Below are 26098 nucleotides of genomic sequence, written 5' to 3' on the forward strand. Positions count from 1 at the left end.
GAATACACTCGAACATCTACATTTATGGTAAGTGTACACAACTGTACTATGTTCTTCGTGTTTCACTGTTGCAGTCATTACATTTGGGTAGAGTCCCAAAGCTATGGATGGGAGGCTGGAGCTAAGCAGCATTAGGAGCGGTTATGAGGCCCTGCAGAACTGCAGTGGCAAAGCCTGCCCTGGATTTAGAGTAGAGTGGCAGATGATAGTGCTTTGTAAAGGTGTGCACTGAACTCCAAGTAGCAGCCTCTAAAATGTCCTTGGGTGGTACTCCCCTGAGAAAGGCTGCTGAAGTGGCTGCAGCTCTGGTAGAATGTGGCCTAATGCCCTTAGGCACTGGCTTGCCATGGTGTAAGTAGCAGAAACGAATGCAGTGGCCTATCCACTTTGAAGTAGTCTGCTTTGAGATGGCCTTTCCTTGTGATCTTGCAGCATATGCCACTAGTAATTGCTCTGTCTTTCTGAAAACATTGGTTCTGTCCAAGTAGAATCTAAATTGTCTGTGTACGTCCAAAGAATGCAGAATTCTCTCCCCCTTGTTCTGTGGTTTTGGATAAAAAGTTGGCAGATGAATAGTTTGGTTAAGAGCCACACTGGACACCACCTTAGGCATAAATGTTGGGTTTGTCCTGCCTGGATAAAAAATGATAAAAAGGTTCCACAGCCATGAGTGCCTGTAGCTCTGAATCTCATCTTGCAAAAGTTATTGCTAGGAGCAGAGCTGTTTTCCAAGATAAAAACTATATAACAGCAGTAGCAGCTGGCTCAAAAGGAGGCAGGGTGAGTTTTCCAAGACATAGTTGAGGTCCCATGCAGGCACTGGTGATCTCCTTGGAGGCTTAGATTTTTGGCTCCTCTGAGGTACTGTTTTAATAAGGGATGAGAATAGATTGGTGGCTCTGTATTGTAATGAGCCGAAATGGCAGAGGCATGAATTTTAATAGATGAAAAAGATAGGCCTTTGTCCAGCATCTCAGTTAAGTATTGCAAAATCTGAGGAATATTTGGCACAGCTGTATCAGTTCCTTGTGCCTGGCTCCAAGCACAGAATCTCTTCCATTTTCCAGCATAAGATTTTCTAGTACTAGGCCTTCTGGCCTCCAAAATGACATCCATCACAGATTTAATGAGAGGTGTGTTTTGTATGACTACATTATCTGCCATGCTGCCAGGTTTAAAGTCCTGAGTTGGCTGTGGAGGATCTGATTGTTTTGCTGGGAAGTAGATGAGGTATTTGAGGTAAGGTCCAAGCTGGGCATTGAGACAAGTTCTTTAGGATTGCAAATCAGTTCTGGCGGGGCCAGTCTGGGGCAATCAGTACCACTTTTGGCTTCTCCTGTCTGACCTTTAGGAGTACTTTGGGGAGGAGAGGCAGTGGGGGAAAGGCATATACTAATAGGTTTTTCCAGCTGAAAGATAGGGCGTCCACTTTCCATGCTTGTCTGTGATAAGTCCTTGAGCAGACTCTTTTTAGTTTGTAGTTGTGAGGGGAGGCAAATAGATCTATGTCTGGGCATCCCCATTTCCTTGTTATGCTGAAGATTTGTGGATCCAGCTGCCACTCGTGGGGATCCATGAGGTTTCTGCTTAGTTCATCTGCCAGAGTATTTTTCCTTCCTGACAGGAATTGTGCCTGCAGATGTACTTGGTAAGTTAATGCTGTGTCCCACAAAGTCATAACTAGTCTGCAAAGGGGGTAAGAATGTGTGCCCCCCTGCATGTTTATATACCACATGACCGTGGCATTGTCTGTCTTTATCAGTAGTTGTCCCGGATGAAGTAGGTCCTTGAAGGCTGTCAGGGCATTCTGAACAGCTAGCATCTCTTTTTGATTGATATGTAGATGCATTTGGGATGAGGACCATGTGCCCTGAATGCACCTTCCTGCCATGTTGGCCCCCCCAGGCATAATCTGATGCATCTGTTGTTAGTGTCTGCCTGGCTGGGGGTAAAGTGAATGGCTGTCCCTTGTTTTGGTGACAAGCCTTTGCCCACCATCGAAACTCCTGCTGTAGGCAGGAAATGAGAGTAATCATTGTTTCCAGGCTGTGGCAATGTTGAGTCCAAACCCTTTTTAGGTACCATTGAAGTTTCCTCATATGCAGTCTTGCATATGGAATTAGTAGGATGCAGGATGCCATGAAGCCCAAAGCCTGCAGAATTTTTCTTGCAGATAACTGGGCCTTTGTTGCCAACATTTTGAAATAGGCAGTCAGTTGCCTTTGTTAGTCTGGCGTGAGATAAGCCATCTGGGCAGTTGTATTTAAGCTTGCACCCAGGAATATTATCTCTTGGGAGGGTACTAGTTTTGATTTCTTTTCATTGACTGTGTACCCTAGGCATGTTAGAAGTCTCTTCACAAACGCCAGATGCTGTAGAAGAATGTCCTTGTTCTCTGCTTGAATTAGGCAGTCGTCCAAATAAGGATATATTTGTATTCCTCTTTGTCTGCAGAATGCAATTACTGGTGCCAGGCACTTTGTAAAAACCCTGGGCGCAGTAGATAAGCCAAAGGGCAGTACAAATAATTGGTAATGCATTGAGCCAGCCTTGAATCTGAGGTGTCTTCTGCATAATTGTCTGATTGGGACATGCAGGTATGCCTCTTTTAGGTCTAGCATCACCAGCCAAGCGTTCTTGCCCAACATGGGTAGAAGCTGCTGCAAAATCATCATCTTGAATTTTGGTATATCCAGAAAAGTGTTGAGAATAGATAAGTCCAGTATCGGTCTCCAGGCCTTGTCCTTTCTGGGTATCAAGAACAATCTTGAGTAAAATCCTTGTCCCTGCTCTTGCTCTGGTACTTGTTGAATGGCCCCCATGTCCATGAGGGATGAGACTTGTTTTTGTGCCTCTGCCCACTGATTTTTTGGCAGATCTGGCCAGCCGTTTGCCTTTGGCAGGGTATGGAAATGGAACTTGTACCCTTGTGACACGATATTTAGAACTCACTTGTCCTGGGTTATAATGTGCCAATTTTGAAAAAAAAAGTGCTAATTTTCCCCCTAAGGGTGCTGCCAGGAGATAAGGGCTTGGTGCAGGCAGGGGGAAGTCATTGGGACTGTTTCCTGTATGATTGTGATTTGTCTTCTCCAACTTTGGAGGTAGAAGCACCCCACTGCTTTGACCTGTAGGAACCTTGCACCTGGGATCTGCCTCTAGGGTGTCTGGATCTACCCCTTTGAGGTCTGTCTGACACAGGAAAGGCCCATTTCTTTGCAGGCCAGTGTCTACTAAACCTAGGTGGCTGTACTTGTAAAAAATCTTTGACAGTTTGCATAGATTTAGCTTTGTCCTCCATTTTCTTTAACACCTCCTCTGCCTTAACACCAAACAAAGTATCATGCTGTAAAGGTGCATCTAATAATTTAACTTTGACATGATCAGGCAGATTTTGTTCCTTTAACCAAGCATGCCTCCTAATTACAGAACCCGTAACTGCGGCCCTGCAGGAGGCCTCCAAAGAATCAAAACCACACTGCAAAGTATGCTTTCCAACTTGTTCAGCTGCATGCAATAAATCCTGCATTTCCTTGTTTTCTGCACAGTCAGAGTTTAATAACATTTTCTGTTTAAGCAATGCCATGACATGTTGCTGATATTTGAACATAAGAAACTGACAGTTTAAGGTCCTTATAGCCAACGTAGCAGATGTGTAAACCTTTTTTCCCCATCTATCCAGTGCCCTAGAATCTCTGTCAGAGGGGGTAGGGTTTTTTGCAGCGGAAGCCTTAACTCCTTTGGGACCCTGTGAAATAGTTTCTGGGTCTGCAGCAGGGTTTTTAAAAAGGAATTTATAAGAGTCAGGAACCCTGTAGTATCTGTCAGGCTTAACAGGAGTTGGAGGTAAGGAGTCAGGGGTAAGACTAGACTCCGAAAACACATAATCTACAATATCTAACACAGGTGGAATGGCTAGTGACCTGTGTTGAGGTAGTAAAAGGAAATCCCTGAGCCTCTTTTTAGATTCTGAAAAATCTTGGCTCTCCCAGTGGAAATGCTCCCTCATGGTGTGCAAGGTTTCCCCAAAAGAATAGTCCCCTGGAGGAGAAGCTGAAGGTATAGATTCTTCAGCATCAGAATCCTCATAGGGGGGAAGAGAATATTCCTGATCAGAAGAGGAATCAGAAGAAATAGAAACCTGATCTGAAGATTCATAGTCAGTCTCTTGCCTAGGCCTCTTATCAGGAGGGGGATGGGAACCCCTGATCAAGGTAATTAAGTCTTCGGCCATTTTGACCATCTGTTTTTTGGGCATAGAGGCCTGTCCACGTGGCTCTTGAGTTTGTTTCTTTGCTTTAGAAGGTGCTTTAATCTTTGCCTTTGAAGCTGAGGTTGGTTTAATGTAAAGATGTTTAGGTCTGAATACACCCTCAGAAGCCGGTGCCTGCTCAGTTGCTCTGGACCCATCTGAAGGAATAGTATCCGAGGCTCCAATACCTTGAGTTTCCAGCGGCATGGCCGACTCCACGTGGGAGTCAGTAGCGGCCTGCAACTCTAAAGTAGCGGGCGTCAGGGGCTGCGAAAGCACCTCACTGAGAACTGGCGAACCGGTGATTGGCTTATGAGAAGTTTCGTTGTCGGTTTTGGGCCTCAGTTGTCTATCTCTCTCCTTTTCTTTGCATTTTTTGTGAACTCCGGTAGTCGGATGGCTATCCGACGACATTTCTGGATAATTAAACCGGCGCCCAAAATAGTTTAAAGCAAAATCATACCGATGCTTAATAGTGCGTTGGTTAAATCTAGCACAATACCGACAACCAGAAACGTTGTGATCAGGGCCTAGGCAAGGAATACAGTAAAAATGAAAGTCCTTGTGAGGTATTTGCTTTCCACAAAAAATACAATTATTTACTTTTTCTGACATCGGTCTGGAGCAAGAAAAAAGTTTCCCCAATGGGGTACTTAGCTTTATTGAAGACTTCGGATCTGAAACTCGAACACGAAAATCTCAGTAGTCAGCCGACTGGCACTTGCGAACTGCTTCTGCTAAGGGCACCGCGCGGCAAGAAAGACTAAAGAAAATGGCATCAGCTGCATCTTTTATACCCCTGATGACCAGACGTCAGGGAAGGGGTGACAGCAGCCGACGCAGGACCCAAGAGTTTGGAATTCAGGCCGACTGAGGGCAACCTGCCAGCAGGATTACCCAAATGTAATGACTGCAACAGTGAAACACGAAGAACATCTAGGGGATGGCTAGGTTGCCCTGCAAGACTGCAGAGTCAAATCCTTCCCTGGATTTGGAGAAGAGAGGCAGGTGGTAATTGTGAACAGATGTCCAGGTGGCAGTCTCGAGGATGTCCCTGGTGAGGACTCCTCTGAGGAAAGCTGCAGATGTGGAGGCTGCTCTGGTGGAGTGAGTCCTGACCACCTTGGGGGGAGGCTTTCCATGTTGTTTGTAGCAGAAATGGATGCAGTTTGCTATCCATTTTAAAATGGTTTGTTTAAAGATGGCTTCTGCCCATGCAGCAAAGATAACCAGCAATTGATCAAACTTTCCAAAGGATTTAGCCCTGTCTAGATAAAATCTGAGCTGTCTGTGCACATCTAGAGAGTGCAGGATCCTACCCCCTTGTTCTGGAGAGTAGGAAAAAAGGTGGGCAAATGAATGGATTGGTTGAGTGTCACATTGGGCACCACCTTGGGCATGAAGGATGGGTTAGTCCTGAGGGATACCCTGTCAGCATGGAAGATGATGAAGGGTTCCACAGCCATGAGTGCTTGCAGCTTGGAGACTCTTCTGGCTGAAGTGATGGCCAGAAGGAAAGCTGCCTTCCAAAAGAGAAATTTTAGCTCTGCAGAAGAAGCTGGTTTAAAGGGGGCAGGGTGAGCTTTTCCAACACAAGGTTAAGGTCCCAAGCTGGGGTTGGTGCTCTTCTGGGTGGCCTCAAGTTGCTAGCCCCTCTTAGGAACTGTTTGAACAAGGGGTGTGAGAAAAGGGGCTGCTCAGTGGGAAAATGAGCAGAGATAGCAGAGGCAGGAATTTTAATAGAGGAAAAAGAGCCCACTGTGTAGTAGGTCAGCTAAGTAATCCAGGATGAGAGAAAGGGAGGGCTGTTCCGTATTGGCTCCCTTTAGCCTGAATCCAGGTGCAGAACCTTTTCCATTTGTCCGCATAACACTTTCTAGTGCTAGGGCATCTGGCCTCACGTATAACATGTAGAACCTGTTTACTGAAGTTGGCAAACTGATTGAGGGTTAGGGAATAAGCCAAGCTGCCAAATTGAGTGTCTGCAATTGGGGATGCATAAATTCCCCTTCCCTCTGGGTCAGGAGGTTTGGAATCTGAGGAAGATGTCATGGTGGCAGTGAGGACAGGCTGTGCAGCAAGGGGTACCAGTGCTGGTGACGCCAGTCTGGAGCTATAAGAATTGTCTTTGCTTTTTCCTCCTTTATTTTGAGGAGTACCCTGGGGAAGAGAGGTAGTGGAGGAAAGGCATAGAACGATAGACTTGACCCAGGGGAAGGAAAGGGTATCCACTTTCCAAGCCATGCAGTGATGCTCCCTGGTGCAGAATTTGCTGAGCTGATGGTTGGTGTGGGAGGCAAAGAGGTCCACCTTTGGGGTGCCTGATTTCTGAGTTATTAGGGTGAAGGTTCTTCTGTTGAGCTACCACTCATGTGGGTCTAGAAGATCTCTGCCTAATTGGTCTGCCAGGGAGAACCTGGTAGGAATTGTGCTAACAGGTGCAGTTGCATGGCAGAGGCTGTGTGCCAAAGGGTCATGGCCAGCCTGCATACAGGGTAGGAGTGAGTCACTCCCTGCTTGTTGATATACTACATTGTGGTGTTGTCTGTTTTGATCAGGAGAACCCCTGGGGAGAGAAGGGGATTGAAAGCTATCAAGGCATGCTGGACAGCCATCATCTCTTTTTTGGTTGATGTGCAGAGGGATTTGCTGTGGGCTCCAATGGCCCTGTATGCACCTGCCATCCAGGTGTGCACCCCAGGCATAGACCGATGCATCTGTGGTGAGGGTCTGGGTGGCAGGCAGTGGTTTGAAAGGTAGTCCCTTGTTGTGGGAACATGCTGTTGCCCACCAAAGAAAATTTTTTTCTGAGGCAAGGAATTATAGGTATAAGAGTCTCCAGGTCTTGAGAGTGTTGACACCAAAGGCTTTTTAGGCACCAATGAAGTTTCCTCATGTGCAGTCTGGCATATGGAATGAGTAGTATGTAAGATGTCATGTACCCCAGAGCTTGAAGGATCTTCCTTGCAGATAGCTGGGGTCTGGTGGCTAGTTGAGAAGTAGGCTGTCAGGAAATTTTGGTTTTCTGGTGTAAGGAATGCCATCTAAGATGATGTGTCCAGACTTGCTCCCAGGAATATAATCCTTTGGGTGGGCACCTGTTTGGATTTCTTTTTGCTGATTGTGTACACTAGGGAGGTTAGTAGGGACTTTATAAAGGCCAGGTGCTTGAGCAGCTTTTCCTGGCTGTCTGCCTAAATAAGGCAGTTGTCTAAGTATGGGTAAAGCTGGATATTCCTTAGTCTGCAAAAGGCAATTATGGCCAGAGTCAGACATTTTGTGAAAACTCTGGGAGCAGTAGATAAGCCAAAGGGAAGCGCAGAGAACTGAAAGTGTTGAGATCCTGCCCTGAAACTGAGATATTTCCTGCATGATTCCCTGATAGGAATGTGGAGGCAGGCCTCTTTTAGATCTAGGTTGGCTAGCCAAGCTTCCTTAGAGAGCATGGGTAGCAGCTGCTGGAAGGTGAGCATTTTGAATTTTGGGATTACCAGGAAGGTGTTTAGAATGGATAGATCAAGGATGGTGCACCAGGTGCCCTCTTTTCTGGGTACCAGAAAAAGTCTGGAGTAGAAACCTTGGCCTCTCTGTCCTGCAGGAACATGCTCTACTGCCCTCATAGAGAGCAGGGAAAGGACTTGCTTTTGTGCCTCTGCCCACTGGTTTGGAGGTAGATCTGGGAACCCTTTTGGGGTAGGAAGGGTATGGAAAGAAAAATTGTATCCCTGGGACACTATGTTGAGAACTCAGCAGTTGTTGGTAATGGTGGCTCAGGTGCTTGCGTGAAAGGAGACTTTTTCTCCTAGGGTAAGTGAAGGTGGGCAGAGGGAGGGGGTGGGGGAGTTGAGTCATTGTGAGTTCTTACCATAAGGGGTGGCTTAGAACTCCCTGGTTTTGAAGTGGATGTAGTCCACTGCTTAGATCTCTGCATTCCCTGTGGCTGCTGTTGGGGGGGGGTCTGGTTCCCCAGGGCCTGGGCTGGACTGGCTTAGTGGGAGCAGGAAAGGACCAGTGCTTGGTGGGACGATGCCTGCTGAACCTGGGTGGCTGGACCTGTAAGAAATCCTTAACTGTCTGCATAGATTTTGCTTTTTCTTCCATCTTTTTAAGACCTCTTCTGCCTTAGTGCCAAATAAGTTGTCTTTGTGCAAGGGGGCATCCAACAATTTAGATTTGACATGGTCTGGCAAGGGCTGTTCCTTAAGCCATGCATGCCTTCTAATGACTAATCTGGTGACTGCTGCCCTGCAAGAAGCTTCTAGGGCGTCAAAACCAGAGTGCAAGGTGTGTTTAGCTACTTGACTTGCAGAATGCATTAACTCTTGTAACTCTTTAAATTCTGCACAAGCAGGAAAGGAAGACATTTTTTGTTTGAGGAGTTTCAGGGTATGTTGCTGAAATTTTAGCATATGGAAATGACAATTTAATGCCCTGATAGCAAGAGTAGCTGAGGTGTATACTTTTTACCCCATCTGTCTAGTGCTTGGGAATCCCTATCTGAGGGGGTGGGATTCTTAGCAGAGGTTGCTTTAATCTCTTTAGGCCCTTAAGAAATTACCTCATGGTCAGCAGTAGGATTTTTAAAAAGAAATTTTTGTGAGTCAGGGACTCTATAGTACGTGTCTGGTTTTCTGGGTGCAGGAGGGAGGGTGTCAGGAGTCAAGCTGGATTCCAGGAAAACATCCTCCACAACATCCAGGACTGGGGGGATCGCCAAGGGTCTGTGCTGTGGAAGATCTAAGAATTCCCTGAGTCTCTTTTTAGACTGAGGGCAGTCCTGACTCTCCCACTGGAAATGCTCCCTTAAGGTATTAAGGGTTTCCCCAAAGGAAAAATACTCTGGGGAAAAGGAAGAAGGGATGGAATCCATCAGAATCCTCATAAGTAGAGAGGGGTTGCATGTCTTCATATTCAGATGCATAAGAGTCATCCGACTCTTCTTCAGACAAAACTACAGGGGACAGATCTCTTTTCTTTTTGGAGGAGGTAGCTTGGCTTACTCTGATCAGCATGATAAGGTCTTCCGCCATTTTAAGCATTTGAGACTGAGGCAAGGAAGCAGGTGCTTGAGACTGAGTCATCAGTTTCTTGGGTGTGGTTCATACCCTGGGCTAAGAAATGTGGTCGTTTTCGAAAGAATGGTAGTCGCGAAAGAAGACATCAGTTTGTGTCAAGAATCGGTAGTGCGAAGGACTTCCTCAGAAGCTGGTGTCTGCTCAGTGGCTCCGGACCCATCCAAGGTAGAGACGACTGCAGGATCCTTAGTCGAAGAAGATTTTTGTGGCATACCAGTCAGTCTCCAAAAGGGTCTCGGTAGCGGCCTGTGAATCCACAGAAGGGGGCATCAGGGGCTGCAAAAGTAACTCACTGAGGACTGGAAAACTGACGACTAGCTTAACAGAAACATCGTCGGTAGGTTTGGACCTGTGCGGTCTGTCTCTGTCTTTATCTTTACGTTTTTTCAGAAGATCTGCTGTTGGATGGCTTACCAAAGCCATATCGGAGTTCAAGGACTGTAAGCGAAAATATCTAGCTACAATAAGGGCCCGGCGATGGATAGTTCTGGCATTGAACAAAGCACAGAAGCGGCAGCGAGGGACGTTGTGGTTTGGGCCTAATCAAGTGAAGCAGTAAGAATGAAAGTCTCGGTTTGGTATTTGCTTTCCACAGGCGAGACAATTAACTTTTTCTGACATCGGTTAGTGCAAGAAAAAAGGATCCCCAACGGGGTACTCAGCTTTAGAAGACTTCAGCTTCAAATTGGTAGATGAAACTCAGGTAGCGGCCGACCGACACCCGTGCAAACTGCTTCTGCTTCTGGCTCCATGGCAAGAAAGACTGATGTAATGGCGTTGGCTGCCTTACTTTATATTACTGACGACCTGACGTTAGTCCTGATGTGACAGCAACCGACCCAGAAATACTAAGCCTCTGGTATTCGGGCAGGGATAACCCAAATGTGATGACTGCAACAGTGAAACACAAAGAACATCTTCGAATGAGACAAACCGATGATCTGATCTCACCAGGGAAGAACATTCTATGTGAGTGGTGCAGCGGTCACACATGTTGGTGTGAATCAATTCCAGAATGTTATCTCCCCTTGTGGGGAATGAGACGAGCTGGTCTAGTGTGTTAAAATTGCTGAAGTCAAGGAATCATTGGTTGAGTGCATTAGTGCAACAATACTTCATCCAGTCTATGGTGAGGTAGTTGAAGTCACCAAGGATCAGGGTGTTAGGGGATACCTTGATGGACTCAAGTAGGTCCAGGTACGAGCAGTGGGTGTCCTGAGTCATGCAGGGGGGTCTATAGCTGGCTATATCTTGGATGGGTGTCTTGCCAACTGTCAGTTGCACCTGGAGTAATTCGAGTGCGTCATGCTGGCAAATCAGTCGGGAGGTGTGCCTGTCCTTAATGAAGATAGAGACTCCACCACCCTTAGCCTTCCCAACTTCATTTTAGGGTCAGAATGTGTGGAATGAGGTATAACCTGGTAAGGCAGAGGTGCTCTCCGCAGTCCTGAACCAAGTTTCCATGACAGCACAGGCATCGGCATCTTCCAGTGTGAGAAGAGCCTCCAGTGAGTGCATTTTCAGGTTAAGGCTTCTAGCATTAAGCAGCATGATCTTCAATTTGCTTTTTGACAGATTTTTTATGTTGGAAGATTTTTCTTTGGGACATGGCCTAAAAAAGGCACTATGGGGGAGGCAAGAGCCTTGGCCAGGATCCAGAATCCTAGGGTTGACAGGTGGAGGCCATCTCTGGCAAAGCTTTGAGGCCTGTCAGCCATGTCTTGCCAGGCAGACAGATACTGGATCCCCTTGGAAAGACGCCAGAAATTAAGCCAATTGTTGAAGTCAATTATTTTTTGTCTTTTGTCTACACTACTGATAACAGTTCATAAGTTCATACTAGGCTATCTGCCCTAGGGCATTTATAAGCCAAGCCAGAGTGTGTTTGGCTTTCGCCACCCATTTTAAATTAATTTTGCTATGCCCTTTTTCGAGGTTAGTATACTGTGCTTCTGTCTAACAGTGACACAGAAGTGATACCCGGGGTAAACCTACGATCTCCCATCCACTCATCAAGATTCCTCTTGAAGAGAGTCAATGAGGGACTCTGCCTAACCTGGACTGGGATTTTATTCCAGAGTGAAGGGAGCCTCTGGGTTATGAATCTGTCCCTCCAGCATGTCCTATTTATTTCAGTGCTGAGGTTCAAGTCTCTCAAGCGCGTAGCTCGATATGATTTGGATTTTCTGAGGTGCAGCATGTCCATTAATTCTGGGTTGGACATGGCTTTATACGTCAGGCACAGATCGCCTCTGAGCAGGCGGTATGCCAATGAGTAGAGCTGGAGTTTCTTTAACCGGGCAGCATATGGCATCTGTTTGAGCCCTTTGATCCTCTTGGTGTGGTACTTTTGGGGTCTTTCCAGTTGCTGCAGGTGTCTGGTAAGGTACATCCCAAAAGGGGCATTGTACTCAATTATGGGCCTGATGAGGGATGAGTAAAGAGGCACGATGACCTCCCCTGATCTAGATGTGAATCCCTTCATGATTGGGTGGGCTATATAAAATGTTTTTCTAACCACTTTGGCCACGTGGTTGTCAAATGAGAGATTGCTATCAACTTGGGTCCCCAGGTCCCTAATTACTTCTTCTGTACTTAATGGATTACCACCTATGTGGTAATTTCTGGGCACTTTGTTTTTGCCAAAGGGGATGACTATACACTTTTTGGTGTTTAGTGTGAGGCCATGGCTCTGGCACCAGTTGTCTGTTTCTATGAGGCCCTTTTGGAGGATGCTTGTGTCGGCTGGAGAGTCGATTATGGCGCCCAGTTTGCAGTCATCTGCGAACTTGGTCAGCCACAGTCCTTCCGTGTTGGCCTGTACCTCCGAGAAATATATACCGAACAAGAGAGGTCCCAGGACTGAGACTTGTGGGACGCCACTTGTAACTGGTTTGGAGTCTGACATGGCTCCAGCAATTCTAACTATGTGGGTTCTGTCCTTGAGCCAGTTTGCAACCCATCTAGTGACATAGGGGTTTATATTTAAGCTGGTGAGCTTATTTATAATGCCCGAGTGGGGTATTGTATCGAAGGCTTTTGCGAGGTCCAGGTAGGCTGTGTGGACCACCTTCCCCTCGTCAATGGCCTTAGTGACTGTTTCAAAGAAATCGACCAGGTTTAAGAGGCAGGATCTGCCCTTAAAGCCGAACTGGGTAGGATCCAGTGTCTGTAGATCCCCAATAGCTTTATTTATGAGGTCCATGATCCTTTCCATAGCTTTGCAGACCAAGCTAGTCAGGCTTATGGGGCGATAGTTTCCAGGATCCGTTGAGGCACCACCTTTGTGGAGAGGGACCACTGTTGCTGTACGCCACTCTTTGGGTACATATCCTGTAGTAAGGCTGAGATTGAACAGTAGTTTTATGTTTGGGTTTAGCTCTTCTTGGAGTTCATGTAGGACGCAGCCCAGGACACCGTCTGGTCCCATTGATGCTGTGTTTTTTGCTTTGGAGAGGGCGGCTCTTACCTGAGCATCTGAGATGTCAGTGGGCAGCACTCTGCTGGGATAGATATTTGCCCTTTTGGTGGGGAGGGGGGGAGAAGTTTGCGCTGAACCTGTCAGCTAGGATGTTGGCAATGTCTGTGAGTTCGGTGTATTTTTTGTCATTTTGGACTAATTCTGAGCATATCTGGGAATTTCCACCCAGGTTCCTAACATAACTAAAGAAAGCCTTGTGATTATCCTTAGTGTCCTGTGCAATTTTTCTCTCGAAGCTGGCCTTAGACGATTTTATGAGTGCCCATAGTTTTTTGCTAATACTGATCAGAGATGCCTTCCCTTTTTGGGATTTTTCTCTATCATGTAGTAGCTTCCTCCTTCTATTGTATAGTTTGTTTATGGCTGGGGTCCACCAGACAGGACGTCTGCCTTTGGAGGATTGGGTCTTGGTTTTATTTGGGATTGCATGATCCATGCATTCCTGAAGGTGTTCATAGAATGCGTTTATAAAGGATTCTGCGGTCTGGGCCATATTTTCCACAGGCCCGGGGGCTTTGAAGGATTCCACCTCGGTTTTGAGGAGTGTGAAATTTGCTTTAGAGAAGTTTTTCACTGTGGTTTTCTGGGCAGGGGGTGGGGTTGGGATGTGAATATCCAGTGAGATTAGTTTATGGTCTGATCTTACCAGTGAGGGATACACTTCTGGTCTGGAGCATAGAGTCCCCATGTTGGTGATGATCAGGTCCAGTATGTTTTCCCCTCTTGTAGGAGTGGTAATAAGTTGTTCCATAGCATTTGAGTTTATAAATTCTAGGAACCTTTGGGCTAGGGTGTTGGAGCTAGACTAATGCTCCAAGTCTATGTTTGGGTAGTTGAAGTCACCCAATATAATGGTGTTTGGAGAGACCTTCATATTTTCCAGTGTTCTCTGGAAGGCCGAGTGGGGTTCCTGGGCTTGGGAGGGTGGTCTGTAGCAGGCTATAAACTGGAAGGCAGTTTTACCCACTGTTAGTTGCACATGGATAGTCTCTGATGCTTCGTGCTGTGTCACCAACCTGGAGGTGTGGGTATCTTTGATGAATATTGATACTCCCCCTCCTTTTGTGGTTCGGTCCAAGTTTTGGGGCCAAAAAGCATGGTATGAGGTATAACCTGGTAGTGCTGGGGTGCTCTCGGGAGCCTTGAACCAGGTTTCTGTTACTGCACAGATATCGATGTTCTCCATGCTAAGGAGAGTTTCGAGTGCGTGCATCTTGAGGTTTAGACTTCTGGCTTTGAGTAGCATTACTCTTAGTTTCTTTTCCCTTGTGATACCTATGGAGGTGGGTTTGTCTTTTGAGCCTTGCCTAAAAAAGGCACTATGGGGGCAGCAAGAGCCTTTGCCAATATCCAAAAGCCCAGGGGTGACAGGTGCAAGCCGTCACTAGCGAAGCATTGTGGCTTGTCGAGCATGTCATCCCAGCCTGACAGGCATTAGATCCACTTTGAATGACACCAATACTTAAGCCAATTGTTGAAATTGATCATCTTGTCTTCATATTGTGGCATCATTCTTGGTGAGGGTAAGATGCTACTCAAGGTCAGGGTCATACCGGCCTGGGCTACATGCTCAGAGAGCTCCTCTATGTCTCTTTTCATGTAGTCCAGGGAGGTACATCTCAGGTCATTTACACCAGCATGGACAATGACTGAGTCATATTTGTACTTGCCTTGGGGTGACCTGATTGCTTGTGTTATGTGGCGGATCCTACCACCCGACAGGCAGCTCATCGTGACCTTCTCCTTGTTTAGCCTGGTGAACGGGACGTCAGTGTGCCTGACGATAGAGTCACTTGTTACAAGTGTATCAGGTGTGTTGTTTAGCCTTAAGGGCTGTGACTGTTTGGCACACTGGCTTTGTGAGCTATGTGTTGCACATGTTTTGTTTTGGGCTAGCGGTTGCTTGGGTGTCTGCTTTGGAGGTCTCAGCTGCTTAGGCAGATTTTTATTTAGAGCCTCCGAGTATGTTTTTGTGTGTTTATGTGTTTGGTTTGCTGTCATGGTAGGTCTACGTGAGACTGGAATTGTAATGAGTGTGGTTTCCTTCTCCTCCTGACTGGTTACGCCAGTACTGAGTTGAGAGAGCTTAGCCTCCAGTTTGGCTATATGGTTGCATCTCTCACATGTGTTGGAATTTGTTGGGAGGAGGAGAGGGTTGTCTGTGTACATGAGGCAGTTGTAACATTGCCTCAAGATTCCCAGATTCACCAGCTGGACCGGAGAGGAGATTGACAACTGACCTTTGGACATGCTAGAATAGTATTGGGAATTCCTTTATAATTGAAAAAAGGGCCAGTGGGGAACAAGGTACTCAAGGGGAGTTTGTGAGGGTGTAGTGCTTTTAATTTTTTAGTGCTGACTTAGTGAGCAAGTGCCAGGTAACTTAAATGCAATGTGTTACAGGTAACTTAAATGCAGAAACGACAAACAGTAACTTTCTTTCAAGTGAAACAAGGAAATAAGTACAGTAAGCAATGCAGATGTCACTAGGGATCCACAGAAGCGCTGAAAAGTCACGTTTTAGATGGAATTAGCGTTTCATGGAAATAACAAGCAAACAAACAACAAGCATACAAACAAAGCTAGATTCAGCAGGTCTGGATCTAGTCTATGCTACATCAAACAAGGTGTACCAATTTCAGTAAGAAACAGTTCAAATATGCAGGCACTATAAGCCTTTAACCAGAAATTCCCAGCTCAGAAGGGCAGAGTCCAGCCTCTCCTCCCACAAGAGTGCAGACCACAAACCTTCTTAATGTAAAATAACTGGCCTGAAGCCCAAGTGCTTAAACCAGAACTAATACACTTTTAGAATAACAGACACTGAGCCCTCAATCAGCAGTTCCCAACTTAGAAGGATGTAAGCTACCTGTCCTGCCACCACAGTGCAGGCCACAAACCTTTCTAATGTAAAACAACTGGTCTGAAGCCCAAGTGCTTAATCCAAAAGACTTAGAATGATAGCTACACTTTAATCAAGTTACTACCAAGCAGTAATAAATACAATTGAATACTTTAAAAAATGCCTGGATTAGTTAAAGGGAACATCCTGTAAGAAGAAAATGTCTCCACCGTCTGTCTAGACAGGCGGAGGAATTTCTTGATTCAATGAAGTAAAGAAATATTTAACAGGGCAAGACAACAAATGGGATTCAGAAAGGTCCACTGACAGTCATAAAGCCTTAACATGGACTGCTACCTTTGGAGGTGGCCCATTCTGATTCACAGACAAGCTCACCACATTGATCATGCCCTTTGGATCATCGTGGCAGGCCATCTCTACAGCACTGGTCCATGATAGTGAGGCATTCTGGGGGAGTTGTCTATGCTAATTAGTCATTATCTCTTCCCCAAAAATGCTTGTGGTAAGGGATTTTCACAACACAGTGATTCAGAGAATGGTACCTCACTGTAGTCAATGGGGAGACTACATAAAAGGTAAGATCATGCATGTGTCTGTGTAGAGTGTGTAGGTGACATGCGTATGCATGTATCTGCAGAGGTATGGGTGGTCCCAGGTGAGTATACATGTGGTCACAGTACTGGGGTTATGTAGGCGATACACAGAGTAGGTGTGCGAGTATGTCCATGAGTGCAGTCGGGTGGGGGGGGGGGTGATCTAAAGTGACTGTGTTTATAAAACTGTCTGTGAGTGTGACTGAATGAATGTATGTGTGCGTGTGGGGGGGGGTTGGTTGCCATACCTCTAAACCCCCCTATACTAATGAGAATACCTCTCAATTGCCCAGATTTTCTCAGTATGCCCAGGTTATTCCCCTCACATTTTTGGTCTGCTTCTCATAAAAGTTGTGGTCTTCTGGCAAACCATTCTGGATTGGTATCACTAAATAATAAGAAACATTTGAGTTTCACACTTCATATCCCTCAGAAAATGTGTGCTGTAGGAAAACCTGTTATTCTAGCAACTTCCTAAGTTAACAAGAGCAATAGTTACAATCTGTCCCTAATTATGGACATTTATCTTCCTACAATTTATGGCTTTGTCCAGATTTCTTCAATGAAGAGGTTGAGAGGAATCCCATGAGCAAAGTGAGGTGGGATCCACCAGACACAAGGGAGTTTCATATATTATTCTAAGGCTAGCAACGTCAATAATACAGTGGGGGGCAGTAGATATCATGGAGTTTTACATATTATTCTAAGGCACATCAAAGGTTAACAGAAAAACAGGATTTGCAGAGCCTTTTCCGATGGGAGAGGGAAATGGTAGGCACCAGGAACACAGTGCAAATGTTAGCCTAAGTCTCTTACAAAGTTAATAGAACAAGTTTTACAGCATGAAGGATGTTCTGAAAAAATAAGTATGGGCTGAGACAGTAGGCACCAGGGAGCTCTCTACAGATTACTCTAAGGCACATAAAACGATAACAGAGGAACAAGTCTTGCATCACGTTGCATCTTCTGAAAAATAGGAAGTATGAAACTCTAATGTCTGACATTATCAACTGAAAACAATGGTCCATTAGTTACTAGGGACAAGGTAGTTATAAAAGGCAAACTTAGTGATGTTCTGTAAAATCAAGGAGAGTTGAGAGGGATGGGAGGTGTTTCTGTGTGTGTGTTGTGCTGAGGAGGGTCTGCCATACCTCTCAACAGCCATGCTTAAGACTTTCAGACAAAGCAAGGAAAAACACTAGACAACACCAGAGAGATTTTTTAGATATTAGTCTAAGTCACTTAAAAAGTTGACAAGAGTAACAGGCCTATCATTATGATGCAATTTCTGAACAATAAAATGAATGAAACTTTAATTTCTTGCATTACTGATGGACTTGATCAAACACACACTTGCGTTGCATTGGATAACAAATACTTGTTTTTCTTTCGGCTTTTCCCGTTTAGGGGTTGCCACAGCGGAACTCCAGTCCGCTAATGATTGGCAGTAGATTTTTACAGTGCCGAGGTGCCAGCTCGACACCCAACCTTCAACGAAGGCACGCCCATTTCACACTTGTCTTTCGAACACCACTCGACCGCGGGGAGGACATGCAGACTCCACACAGAAGGCGCTCCAGCCGAGAATCGAACGGGAGAACCTCTTGCTGTGAGGCGACAACTCTACTGCTGCACCACCGCGGCTTACCACTGGATAACTAAAACCCAAAAAACTAAAAAAACACCTCTGTAAAGAAATTCAGGGTGTCCGCACTTCTATGATGAAGTTCTTACTATAAAGAACAAAAGTGCTAAGCTAGACTGTTGTTGGCTTCATGACTTTCTTTACAGTGCTGTTTTTTTATCTTTTTATTACTGTCTAACTGTAATCATCTGTGATTTACTAGGGGCAGGGAAATATTAAGAGGCTACATCAGGGACATTCTGCAAAATTAGGAACATTTGACAGGGATATGTGTGTGTGTGTGTGTGTGTGTGTGTGTGTGTGTGTGTGTGTGTGTGTGTGTGTGTGTGTGTGTGTGTGTGTGTGTGTCTATATATTTAAATGTCTGCATGGGTGTGGCAGAATAAAAGGGGGTACATGTGCCAATGTGATGCACAGGCTGGCAGAGGTGATTCCCACATAAAAGTGCTGATCAGCACTAGCACAATTTAGAGACATGTAAATTAGTTGATGAAGATAACGAAGTCTATCCTCACTGTAGCCAAATATGTCTCTGAACTGCATTTTCTGCAATCAGAGAAAAAAAAAGTCCCTTTTGGCTGCAGCAGTTGCCCACTTGCAGTGGAAATTCCTTTGTAATATCAAAAGAAAGATTTAACAAGGAACAGCATCTTTTTGTACAGTTTAAGTGCATGGGATATCCAACGAAGAAAAGATATGGAGAGCACACTAAAGATCTGCCATCCGAACAACAACAATACAGTCCAGCAGAGATCGATGCAGATCAACACTATGTAAAATTAATAAAACGTAGTTTAATAACACAATGTTAAAACCATAAACAGCAATACATCCAATCTTGTGATAAGCGCTTTCGGGCTCTTGCCCTTCATCAGATAGATTATGGAAGTACCAAGATACCTTTTATGTTAGTAAAAGCCAATCATATTCATGCTGGCAACTAACCACATTTCAGTATTGTACCCACCTATTCTTCAAGGCGGGCTTCATAGGAATAACCTCATTAAGCCCTGGATATCTATGAGCCTGAAGGTCAATTATCCACCTTGTTTCTTCCCTTTCAGTATAGTTTTTTATATCTCCCCCTCTAAAGCTCTTATGCATATTCCATATTGCCCTAAACTTAAAGTGATATCCCTCTCTTTCATTAATGTGCCTATATAGTGCACTGTGCTGATTTTTGGTTCGGATCGAGGATAAATGTTGCAGGATCCTGACCTTAAACATATTATTGGTTTTTCCTACATAAAAACATGAACATAGTTGACATTCAGCAAGATAAACAATATCTGTTGTCCTACATGTGGCCTTAGCCTTAAATTCAAAATTCCTTTGTGTGACCGGATGTTTAAAACTAGTTTCCTTATTAATGAAACCACAGGTTTTGCATGAGCCACATGATCTTGTACCTTCCTTAATAATAAGTTTTTTCTTTTCATTCATTTTTTCTTGTCCCAATATATTCTTAAGGTTCTTGTTTCTTCTAAAACCAAAATTAGGTTGATCTCCTACGAGTCCTGCTAATTTCTCATCAGTTTTTAAAATGTTCCAATTTTTCTTTATTATGTCACACACCCCATAAATGTTGTTACTATATGTGAATATCATTCTAGTTTTTGATACTTCACTACCTATACTGTTGTTACATTCAGTATCATCGTGACTTAGGTTACTTCTTAGCAAAAGATCCATCATACCTTTTCTATATTCCGCTTTGCGGCTAGTCACATTACGAACTAATGTTTGACTATAACCTCCGTTCATAAAATGTTTTTCCAACTTTTCTATCTCTGCTTCAAACACTGTCTCTTCTGTACATAACCTGGATACTCTGCTACCCTGCTCCTTCACTATATTTCTAAAAGTGAATCTTGGGTGCATGCTGTCATAGGTTAATAGGTTATTTCTCCAGCAATCCTTTCTATACAGAGCAGTCTTAAAACATTCTCTATCCTGTTTTACCCTAACATTTAAAAAGTCAATCTCTGTACTTCAAAGTGTAACCGTGAACCAAAAAAATGTAGACGGCTCTATATAGAAAGGATTGCTGGAGAAATAGCCTATTAACCTATGACAGCATGCACCAGAGATTCACTTTTAGAAATATAGTGAAGGGGCAGGGTAGCAGAGTATCCAGGTTATGTACAGAAGAGACAGTGTTTGAAGCAGAGATAGAAAAGTTGGAAAAACATTTTATGAACAGAGGTTATAGTCAAACATTAGTTCGTAATGTGACTAGCCGCAAAGCGGAATATAGAAAAGGTATGATGGGTCTTTTGCTAAGAAGTAACCTAAGTCACGATGATACTGAATGTAACAACAGTATAGGTAGTGAAGTATCAAAAACTAGAATGATATTCACATATAGTAACAACATTTATGGGGTGTGTGACATAATAAAGAAAAATTGGAACATTTTAAAAACCGATGAGAAATTAGCAGGACTCGTAGGAGATCAACCTAATTTTCGTTTTAGAAGAAACAAGAACCTTAAGAATATATTGGGACAAGAAAAAATGAATGAACAGAAAAAACTTATTATTAAGGAAGGTACAAGATCATGTGGCTCATGCAAAACCCGTGGTTTCATTAATAAGGAAACTAGTTTTAAACATCCGGTCACACAAAGGAATTTTTAAGTTAAGGCTAAGGCCACATGTAGGACAACAGATATTGTTTATCTTGCTGAATGTCAACTATGTTCATGTTTTTATGTAGGAAAAAACAATAATATGTTTAAGGTCAGGATCCTGCAACATTTATCCTCGATCCGAACCAAAAATCAACACAATGCACTATATAGGCACATTAATGAAAGAGAGGGACATCACTTTAAGTTTAGGGTAATATGGAATATGCATAAGAGCTTTAGAGGGGGAGATATAAAAAACTATACTGAAAGGGAAGAAACAAAATGGATAATTGAGCTTCAGGCTCATAGATATCCAGGGCTTAATGAGGTTATTCCTATGAAGCCCGCCTTGAAGAACAGGCGGGTACAATACTGAAATGTGGTTGGTTGCCAGCATGAATATGATTGGCTGTTACTAACATAAAAGGTATCTTGGTACTTTCATAATCTGTCTGATGAAGGGCAAGAGCCCGAAAGCGCTTATCACAAGATTGAATGTATTGCTATTTATGGTTTTAACATTGTCTTATTAAACTACGTTTTATCAATTTTACATAGTGTTGATCTAAATCGATCTCTGTTGGACAGTTTAAGTGCATGGATAAATGCAAAATGAAAGTCTGTGAGATGCTTAAGAAATAATAATAATAGGTCTGGAAATTTTAAATGTTATTTTCTGTTGAGGGGGAAAAATAGCCTTACTGAAATTATTTATCATTTTCTATCTGGGCCTCAGCATTTAACTTAACAAGGAAGATATTCTGAATGTTAGATGCTGACCTGACACCAATTCAAAGCGAGGAGGGGGGGGGGGTTCTGAAAAATGGATGAATGATGTATTAGGAAAATGTGAAATACTTCTGCTGTACGTGTTTATCCATATCCTTTGTTCTGTTAGAAACAGATTGACTCTTATTTGATAGCATATTATAAAAAAATGCAAAATATTATGTTGTAACTTTTAAAAGTTTGCAGAAAGTACTGTTGCATAATACTGTTTTTTTCTGATGTATGTTACTTAACAGTTCGTAAGAAGTTTCATATAATTTAGGATGTAACAAATGCATAAATAATGCAACAGAAGATAATATGTTAGGTGCTGGATTCATAAATTAAGTCTATTTGTAGCTTGTAAAACCAAATGTTAAGGGATAAAGCCAGACAGAAAGGTACTGTAACACTGATCTTTTGTATAATAGGCAATGACTGCATTTTACCATAGAATGGTAGTGGTCTGTCAAATCCTTTTTAGGAAAAAAATTAGTCCCAGTTTATATTACTGCAAGAAAATGCACTTGAATGACACTGAGCAATTGAAACTAGGGAATCCTGGGCATAAATTGCTTGGGTTTTCTTCACATCTATCAGGAGGTGGGCAACGTGTTAACTATGCTACTGCAAAGAAATATTGCTTTTGAGCTGGTGGAAGTACATAAAAAAGACAGAGAAGGTAGATTTAAATTAATAAAATGGAAATTACAGGAAGTGTTATGAATGACCATAAATCTGTATTATCCCAACAGGGATTACCCCACAGACTATGGCTGCAATATTAAGAAAGTGAGTTATAGTGCAGAAAGGATTTGTTTTCTGGGCAGGAGACTGAAACACAGTTTTTGTTTTGTTTATTTTTTTTTTTTGGTGAGATGAACATTGGTCCTACAGCTCATAGGATAACTGAATTAGGGTGATTTACTTATAAGTATGCTACATTAATGGAGATAACAGATGTGCATGAGGCAATAGAGTTTCTTAGCGATACTTCATACACATTTCTCATAAACCATATTCAAAAACAGACAAAAATCATGTTTAGCAAGGGGTAGGCACATCTTACTAAGAGTTTGCACACGTATATTGTTTCTTTATCAGAACACTCTTCATTGCTCATGACAGAGTGTGTTGACAAAGGTTCAAGACAAATTAGAAAGTTATATATGATTGTCAGAGGTGAAAAAATTAAAAACATACTGAAGTTGTTTTGGACAGTAGTGATGAGCTTTCCATACAACAGGGGGTCAGATAATAAAATCATGGAATAGGTATAATAAAGCAAGAATTATGCAGATGAGGAAAGAAGATTCAAAAGTGGCCAGGATACATGCAGAGCTACTGTAGACACAGGAAGACGTAATTCATAAGAAGGAAGGGACCAAACAGACTGAAGTTATAGTGTACTGTAAATAAAAAGTCTAGGTTACAAGGCATACCAAGCTAACTCCTACAATGTTTAATTTTTAAAAACACTTAAAACACAAAAGTATTTAGCAATAAGGCTTAGACAACTGAAGCTGGAGAGATCAATATGCAAGTTTCTAGACCAAAGGATAATGAAGGAGCTATACCAAGAAGTTTTGTTCATCTCTATAAATAATTATATGAAGCAAAGGTAGATAAGGAGGGAAAGAGAAATGAAATAAAGGACTTCCTAAACAAGCACCCATTAAAAAGTTTGGATGCGGATCAAGGAAATGCTTGATGGAAAAGTTACAGAGAATGAGGTGGAAACAATATTTAAGAATAAAAAGAAGAGTAAAACACACAGGCTCTACATGTAACCCAGTTTACCATTAGAAATATATGTAATGCTTAAAAACAAATGTTATTTTCAAGACTCTGATCATTACCAACTTATGATTTGAGACATAGATCCCAAAGTTTCACCTCAAGAGAGGAGTGGCCCAATCATACATCTCTGCAGTGTTTGCAGCTTTATCTGCTCCATGTAGGACTAGATATACAAAAGAAAAAAGTATAAGAGCACAAAGTATTTTAAGTTTTAAAAGCCATGAAACACCTAGTCCAGCCAGCTTACAAACAGCAGGCAGAAGTGAAGTATTCTTCTGAGAAGGTAATGGCTTTCCAAATTGTGAAACATTTCACCCTGTCATACCTTTTGTTTAATTGTGAAAAGCATCTAACAGCTTTTAAATCTGTTTAGCTTTTGTCACTGTAAGGAGGTGGTTCACAATGGTTGCTGTTATCTTCTAGCATGAGACCTGATCTTAACAGCTCTTTGGGTTGCTTTACAAAAGCCTGTTAAGCATCTTCCTGACATCAGAAAGGTGCTTAACAAGCTTGTCTTTTTCCCATTTTCAGAGCATCATTGTGACACTCCATGCACTACAAATTTATTAAGGGCCTATTTATGTGTTGGTAACTGCAGAGAACCTGAATATGTGGAAACAAGACAGAATAATGATTCCTCACAAACTTTGCAAGGATACTTCACAAGTTGGGTCACACAGATCAATACTAAAACTTATCTAGAATTAAAAATTATTTACTGCACTGGTTGCCCAAAGATTAGCTCATATTCTCCCATTTGAATGAGACAGAACAGATGGGGTCTGTACAGCAAACAACCACCCAGGGTAATTTAACTGAAAACCCATATGCAGATGATCACAGGATTAGATGCTGAAAAGGTGTTTGACAGGGATTTTCACAGGAGTATACTAGGCCAATAACCACTGGGGCCTTTTTAAGCTTAGCCATATATCACAAATATATCTGACAAGATTAGAGACCTTAACATTATTCTAATGAGTACGTGTACGCTTGTGTGGCCAAGTATTTACAGGCTGCCACAGTCCATTCGACAGGTGCCAGACCATGGTTGAATTTCTAATTACCTATCTACTGGTCGAAATTATGCTTGAATTGGGTTAAGGAAGAATTCTGATTCACAAGGATGGGAAGCCTGCTCCAGAAGGGATATTCTCTGAGACACATACTGGTCCCTCCAACATGACCCGTTTATGTTGTAAACAAGGTTTAAGTCCTTTGACCAGGTATTTCTGATGATATTTGTTTTGTGGATATGCAGAAGGTCCATCAGAGCAGGATCCAAAGATGTCTTGTAAGCCAGGCATAGATCACCCCTCAGTGGTGTGTAGGAGACTTAATACAGGGAAAGGGCATAGACATGATACAGGTAGGACATGCTGTTTAGACCCTGTATCCTTTTGGTAAGGAACTTCTGTGGACATTCCAGTTGTTGCATATGCCTGTTCAGACATATACCAAAGGGGACATTGTATCAAGGATCAGTCTGAAGAGGGCCAAATACATTGGAAAGATGATTTCCTTGGACGTAGATACCATACCCTTGATTATAACTTGTGCAACATACGATTTCCTTACTGCACTAGACATGTGATGGTCAAAGGTCAGGTAACTCTACATATATCCCAAATCCTTGACTGCTGGATCTGCTCTTAGAGGTGTGTCATCAATGAGGTAGTTTACAGGAGTGGCTGACTTCCCATAGGATACTCTTATGCATTTCCTGATACTGAGTTTCAGACCTTGGCTCTGATGCCAGTTATTTGTCTGAGTCAGGCTTCTTGGAGGATATGTGTATCTTAGCAATCATTATTAAATTTGGTCAGCAAGATACCCTTGATGTGGCCTTGATATCAAAGAAGTAAATGCCAAAAGGAGTGGGCTCAGCAAGGAGCACTGAGGGACTCCGCTAGTGACCAGCATCTTTGAGGAGGTAGACTCCCTATTCTAAATGTTTTGGGTCCTATCTGAAAGCCGCTCAGCTATTTATTGGGTGACATAGCGGTTTATACCCAACTCCACGAGTCTGTCTGCAATGCCTGAGTGGGGTATTGTACCAAATGCCTTGGCCAAGTCAAGGTAAGCAGTATGTACTGTTTTTCCCTTGTCCGTTGCTTGGTGACTTTCTCGAAGAAGTCCACCAGGATAAGCAAACTTGATCTACCCTTAACAAAACCAAGCAGAACTGGATATAGTGTAGGAAGATTTTGTATGTCATTGTTAATGATTTCCACAATAATTCTTCCCATGGCTTTACATCTGAGATTAGTCAGGCTTATGGGTCCACAGATGGCCCAACATAACTCTTAACAAGAAATCTGGACAAAGGCAGAAATGATGGGGGGGGGCCTCAAAAATAAGGACAGATTTCAAATATTGAACTTATTATTTTAAAAGCTTGACAGAACATATATTTCGCATCAGCAAGCATTTTCTGAAGGATATGAATGAAGTCTGAAACTCAAGTGTCATGCATTATTTATAGACTTCAGTCCACAAGGATTGTCTAAAACACCACACATTTTATGAGGAACAGACCAAAAATATGAATAAAAAATCTGGACATTCTGCAAAACTCTGGACATTTAAGAGCTATGTGGCCCAACCTTGTGCAGAGGGATGACTTTTGCAATTTGTCATTCTCAAGGCATGAAGCCTCTCTGGAGGCTATGGTTAAATTAGTCATTCTAATGGTTTTAATGGGTCATGCTTCATACTATTTAAGAGGAATCCTGGGAAATTATTGGGCTTGGAGGGTGCATCAAGGACCCGCTTGGGGTTGTTATGTTCAAAATTCCAATGGAGTGGCTGGGGGAGAAAAGGGGTAAAACTGAAGCTGAATTTTTCAACCAAAAGATTTACTATGTCTTTCAGCTCAGTGGAGGTGGCTCCATTTACAATTAGTTCTGCGCATTACTGTGCACTGCCTTTGAGGTTGGAGGCATAGTTAAAGAAAGCCTTATGGGTGTCCTTGGCCTGGGAGGTTATT

General features: G+C 43.2%; 1 protein-coding gene across 1 annotated transcript in view; it reads right to left on the bottom strand.

The window, feature by feature from the left end:
• Nucleotides 1-26098, bottom strand: part of ZBTB40 (zinc finger and BTB domain containing 40) — a 919023-nt gene that overhangs the window by 455887 nt on the left and 437038 nt on the right. The window contains exons 7-9 of the mRNA XM_044060434.1: nucleotides 23206-23272; nucleotides 19319-19872; nucleotides 19128-19150 (exon numbers count right to left, since the gene is read on the bottom strand). Of these exons, the coding sequence (XP_043916369.1) occupies nucleotides 19128-19150; nucleotides 19319-19872; nucleotides 23206-23272 (644 nt within the window). The remainder of the gene's footprint in view (nucleotides 1-19127; nucleotides 19151-19318; nucleotides 19873-23205; nucleotides 23273-26098) is intronic.

This window comes from Protopterus annectens, chromosome 2.part0 (genome assembly GCF_019279795.1).
Source record: "Protopterus annectens isolate FY-2018-M chromosome 2.part0, PAN1.0, whole genome shotgun sequence".
In the NCBI taxonomy this organism is placed as follows: domain Eukaryota; kingdom Metazoa; phylum Chordata; order Ceratodontiformes; family Protopteridae; genus Protopterus; species Protopterus annectens.